Source organism: Alosa alosa, chromosome 17, assembly GCF_017589495.1.
Source record: "Alosa alosa isolate M-15738 ecotype Scorff River chromosome 17, AALO_Geno_1.1, whole genome shotgun sequence".
NCBI classification, from domain to species: domain Eukaryota; kingdom Metazoa; phylum Chordata; class Actinopteri; order Clupeiformes; family Clupeidae; genus Alosa; species Alosa alosa.
Genome location: NC_063205.1, coordinates 5,736,750 through 5,742,749, shown reverse-complemented (window position 1 = coordinate 5,742,749; position 6,000 = coordinate 5,736,750). Strand labels below are relative to the sequence as shown.

At 43.3% G+C, this 6,000-nt stretch overlaps 1 protein-coding gene across 1 annotated transcript in view; it reads left to right on the top strand.

Moving 5' to 3' along the window:
- Window positions 1–576: 576 nt before the first annotated feature.
- The window catches only part of arhgef39 (Rho guanine nucleotide exchange factor (GEF) 39), a 28,183-nt gene continuing 22,759 nt past the window's right edge, over window positions 577–6,000 (top strand). The window contains exons 1-3 of the mRNA XM_048267292.1: window positions 577–739; window positions 2,958–3,125; window positions 3,825–3,919. Of these exons, the coding sequence (XP_048123249.1) occupies window positions 2,970–3,125; window positions 3,825–3,919 (251 nt within the window). The 5' untranslated portion in view covers window positions 577–739; window positions 2,958–2,969. The remainder of the gene's footprint in view (window positions 740–2,957; window positions 3,126–3,824; window positions 3,920–6,000) is intronic.

The window sequence follows — 6,000 nt, the reverse complement described above, 5'->3', positions numbered from 1 at the left end:
TTGTGAGGCGGGGGGAATGAAAGCTAAGTTAATACCTATACTTGCGTGGTCCATGGTCCACACGGATTTGTTCATCTGCAAGGGACTGTCTTTGAGGAGTTAGGGCTATTACTGTTCCACGCCTGATCAGGGGGCATCACTTTCATCTTACCCACTCATTTTCATAATTAGCACAGATTTGCTGAGATATGTTTTCTCTTTCCTTCATTTCCTAAGATGTATCATCTAGAGTATAAATTCCCCTTATAGACTCCTGCAGAGCAAAAGTCACTACAAGAATGTTCTTTTCCAGCTAGATGGTAAATAACTTTGAAGGCAAAACAGTAAAAAAGGCTAAACTTTTTCAAAAAAACAAAACATGGATTTTCACTGACACAGAAAGGCAACAGCATGGTTTAAAATGTTGCTGACTATCACAGTGGTTAGACATACATAGAGATACATAGGCTAATATATCCATGTCCCATTGCACTTTCTATGATACTATTCCAGGATACAATATATTATCATATACAACTGATATTATTACTTGCTTGCAAACACTGTCACCTAACTGCTGTGCTTCGAGAGGGAGTTGTGTGCTTCCCAGGGAGCGCCATCGTCACACTAGTGGGCTGGGCGGTTTCGATGTTCCCTTTGGTTTCCTTCCCCGAGGTCTCGAGAAATAGCCAATGGTGTTTGACGTAAACCCGGAAAAACTGAAAAGCCCGCTTGGATTCAATTTTGAAAGGCAAGACAGGTCAGTTTGTTCGCAAACATAAAGAATCTACACAAATGCAATCAATTAGAATTGGGCAAACTGTGATTGAGGTGTCTTTTTAGGATGTAGGCTAGTATTTATGGCTACAATGACGAAAAATCCTCAAGTTTGCAACGCCTGTGCGAGAGCTTACGCGACTAAATGTTGGTTTGTTAGCACTGCAGCGTTAGCAAGGAGAGGGTTATGATGAGGCAATTTATCACGACTAAAACAGTCAATAATAGTTCTAGCATTACGATATTTCTTTTCACCCTAGTATGTGTGTCAACGCTGATTGTTACCAACTGTGAGGAGCAAAACACGCCACGATGATTTTGTTACAATATATGTAGTGATACACTCTGTTGCTCTGATTGGTTACTTGTAACGGTGGGTAAGTTTAGTTAGTCGCCTAGTGTTAATGAGCCTTTTTTGTATTCAAACTTCGTCTGTTGACCATTTATTATCGTCTCACTACCGTGTTAGCTTGATGGTTGAACGAGCATATGTGCGGGGGAACTTACCGACTAATGTTGTGTGATGAGTAGCCTAACATCTCGTTCTGTGTTTGTGTATGCGTTCTACCTTCTGCTAAATGAATGCCCTACATCGTTGTGTCTCCATTTCCCATACATGTAGAGATGAATTATACAACCCACTTTGGCATATCCACTCTGAGATCAGACTGTTTTCAGGAGTTGCAGAAAACAACACAAGAATGCTTTGACTTTCTAAATGTCCGCTTTGTGAATGTTTGTCAGAATAATAAACCAAATGCAGGCTATAGGTATATCCACAGACTTGGCCTAAGTGGCAACACTAGCCTACATTTCAAATGTGTGTAGGAGCTGGTACATCATTGAGTTCCCTTTTATCATGATGGATGAATAAAGAAACACTGAAAGATCAGCACTCAAGACTCAAAAGGGCACTGATGAGAGTTGAATGCTGCTTGTGTTTTGTTTAGTCAGTGTAGTCATTTTGACCATCAGCAATGTTTTGCATTGGTTTATTACAGAGCAAAAGTAGCCTACTTAAAGATGCAGTATGTAGAACTGGGGGGTGGGGGACACTATAATAAATTATAGTATGGTGTTCATGATGATTTGCATTATGCTTTCAGATTATCTTTGGATATTAGTACATTATTCACACCAGAATGAATATTTGAAAATGCAATCTACTCTTGCCTCCTTTAAATGGTGTCAAGCAGACCTGCTCAGTTAATTGTTTTAAAGTAATATGCAAATTATACAAGAGAGGAATACTCAAGCTATTTTAGTAATAATTATACAAGAAGGGAATACCCCAGCCATAGTATCCTGTGTTTTTGCTTCTGTCTTAAGCAGTCAGCCACTAGCCATGGCACAAAAAGCAAGAATAAGAGGCTTCTGATGTCAGCCATCTTGTCATTCAGTGTAGAGAGGGACCTTTCTTCCTGACCCCCTCCTCCCTGCTTGTTGGCGTTGATCAGACTGGCTTGTTTACAGTGTGTTAGCGGGCGCTTGACGCAAGGCTCCCGCGGGGCCGGACAGGGGTTAATTGCTGCTAAAGCGGTGGTCTCGGCCCACTCCATAGCCCCACTGCTCTATTAGAGATGACACTAATGAGGCAGTGCAGGGAGGACACCCCTGAGTAGAGGGACAGCATACAGCACAGACTGCGGCAGCGGCAGGGAGGTGGTGGAGGTTGCGGTGGGGTGGAGGGGTGAGCAGGGGTGGTGTGGGGCCGGGGTTTATGCTGATAAACCAAAGAGCAATGCGGACTGAGCACTGCTCTGTGAATCATGCATGGGGCTCGTGGGAACGGCTGCAGTGCATGGTGTGGTGTAATTGTTTTCCACAAGCTCACATGGGCTTTTGATTTCTGTGTGTTTACTTGCTTTGAGATCATGGTGGTTCTGTCCCTACCCTGTTTCTTAACCCATGTCTAGATGTTGTTTATATATTTGTCAGAAAGAGTAGCCAGTATATTCACCTGATACCGCATCATCTTCATTTTTTGCCATCAGTAGCGCAATGCAGAAATGATTCTGGGGCATTGAGTGAGAACTGGTACACAGACAAAAATCTAATACAGGGTTTGTAACTAATGATTCCCATATCAGAATGGGCTGAGTTTCGATCAAAATGACTAAAAAAAAAAATATGAGCTATGTGTGTGTTCTGCAACCCTTTCTGATCTGAGATCAGCCTGTTTGTCTGTCCTGTGGTCTCAGTCTCCAGCAGCCATGAGCTTCGCCCCGAGCCCACACCCGTCCGGCCTCACCGGTGCCCGCAGCATCCAGGAGCAGAGGGAGCGCTGGGAGAAGAAGAGGAGCTGCGCCGGCCGGGAGCTCGTCCAGACTGAGCAGCGCTACTGTGAGCAACTGGAGCTGGTCACCACGGTCAGTGGATGTCTCCTGAGATATTAGGACTCACACAGTGAGCACAGTAGCCAATGGTCACTTGATTACGATTTGGATGCGACCAACAACCTCATGCTTATAAGCTGTCAGTGTTTTTCTATGTGATTGTGTTCATCTTCCAACTGAATCACACCCATGTTCACAGCTTTGTGTGGTGTCCTCTATGACCTATTAGTGATTTTATATAATATAAAATATATAATTATATACAAATAATTTTCACATAAATTCAGAGGATTGATAGTTGTTTACATTGATGTTGTTTACTCATTCTTTAATTAATGTACCTTGTGATGCACTGCATGACACTTATCATACTCCCACCCACACCTCTTGGTATAGCTTTGCATATGTGTCATATTAATTAATCGTTTGATTATCTAAAGCAAACCCAATTTGTGAGAAATTACATATTCCATGCTTTGCTTGGCCACCCCACCCCCATCCGGTCCCCCTGGTAATGCTGAAGTAGCTAAACTCCACACACCACACTAAGTTGTTAAGGGTAATTGAGATGTCAGCCATGTAGAATTCTCTCCCCTCTCTTAAGACCTCTTTCTCTCTTTGTTTCAAGGGTATCTATATAAGGTGTCTGGCTCTGGAAGATGAAGAGCCACACACAAGAGGTTCGGAAAAAGATTTAATTTTCTCCTCCTTCTGTTCCTCTTCTCTCTACAGTACTTTGTGGAGATTTTGAAGGCCAAAGGAACCCTGAGGCAGGACATTAGAGAGAGCATCTTCAGTTCAATTAAATCCATTCATTTGGTAAACCAGTAAGTGTGCTTTTAAATAATTAACTACATAAGCCGTGAAGAGGGTGGGGGTGGGGGGGCAATTAATAAGTGTCTGGTATGAGAACAAAGTTTGAGATCAACTTGGAGATTGTCTGGCTTTTCTTGTCCTGTGTTATTCATACAAATTGGACTGAGAATCAATGCTGAGCACGAATCAAAAAACATAGCTGACCTCTTCCAAAGGCTTTTTGGAATGTTTTCAGCTTGCTTTAGGGAAGTGTTATTCCTAAAGCCTCCCTGTCTATTTGCTCTGTTTACTAAAGATTATTTTGTAAATGCGGTTGAAAAACACAGAAAACCTCCGACCTGTTTATGGATTCGACACGCTCATCTATTGCAACCTCTTTAGAACTCCCTTTTTTGTGGAGGGTCAGTTTGACAGGCTTCAGAAATCAATGTGCCTGGGTTAAAGCTTACTCTTTTAATGGTGGAGCCTTAGTACTAATTCATGAGGCCCAGTCTCTGGGCCTGTAGACTCTCAGCTCGAGGGAAGTTTGGTTTGCGGCCGGCCGGCCAGTGCAACAGAAGCTGCAAAGGAAAAGCCCGAGATGGGGCGAAACGAGAAGGAGCAGATGAAATAACAAAACCGGCCTCAAGTGTAGCCTTGGCATTGATCTGCACGAGCCGGCCTGTGGAAAAACAAACAGCAAATGAACGCGCAGGTGTCCAGAAGTCCATGCTGGTTAATGGGAGGCTCATCAGAGTGCTGTGGATGAGCTGGCTCTGGCGCCGAGTTCTGATGAGGCATCATGCGTTCTGATGCGCTCGAGCCGCACACATCTGAGCAAATAGTTACTGGCAAACGAGCAGCTCCCATCTCCTAGCTCTCAGTGGCTCTAGAGAAAACAAATCTGCAAACAGGCTCTAGCTTGGCCGCATTAAATCAAAGTGCCTGCTGGATTTGCCATTGACTGCCCAATGAGTTTCTTTTTGCTGTTTTTGGAAAGGCATAATTTTGGCGAGAGCGAGGTCTACCTCATCAACCTTGACATCACCCCAGCATGCGTTTCTGCACCGTTTTGAGGAGCAGAGCTTCTGATCAGAGTTTTACATAGTCTTTGGAACAGCCAAGCAGGGCTTTATCACCGGCTGGCTGATTGAAAATTATTTACAGTTTGAATAATGAATCACAGTGGCTCCCTAAGGCTTCCATCAGTGCAAGACTGACAGGCATCCTTATGCTGCTCTCCACAATGAAGATGGAGAGTGGAATCTCCAAGTCTGATGTATTGGTTAAATTGGAAACCTATCACCATGTATCATCATTATGATCAGCTATTGGAGCCGTGAGGTGGTGGTGGTGGTGCTCGGGGTGGCAGGGAAGTGAGGATGAGGCCCAATGGCACCCTTTCAATTTGGATTCACTCAGAAATGGTTGTGCTTGACTGATGATAAAAAAAAATCATTGGGATCTAGAGCTTTGCTCCTCTTTGATGCATTCTTACTGAAGCACCCATCCAATTTGAGCAATGGCCTGTCCAAAAATAGATATTTTTGTCTTCATATATGTTCATGCCAATACTTTAGGGGTGGTTTCTGTCTGTTAGTAATAAAATAATACTATAATTTTATTTCCAAGATGTAAGTGTTAAAGCAATGAAGTTTCACCACAGTGCTTCAGTATGCTTGGGCACCACAGAAACAATAGAGAAAATATGGACTGTTCTGGCATGGCCTGGTTAAAAGCCCAGGAATCTACAATCACGGTGCGCGTGAGCACTTGGTGGTGGGAGGGGGGGGGGGGGGGGGGGTCTAGGAGCTATTGACATCCCCTGTTTTGTTTGTATACTCTGGGGGTAGTACAGAGTGTAATACATTGTGATTTTATTAACCAGTGCTGAACAGTAAAGTGGAAAAAATAGAATATATTGATACACCGATGCTATTCATCATCGTTTGGCTGTTCATGGAGTGTTGGGAGCAGGCCTAGTAGGAGCAACCCAATTATCCCTGACTGCTCCATAACAAACCATAATAACAAACTTAAAAGTGCTGTCACTTTACAGAGTAAGTAGTGCAAAATCAAAACCGTATTTGAAAGATGAATATTCCAAAACAGT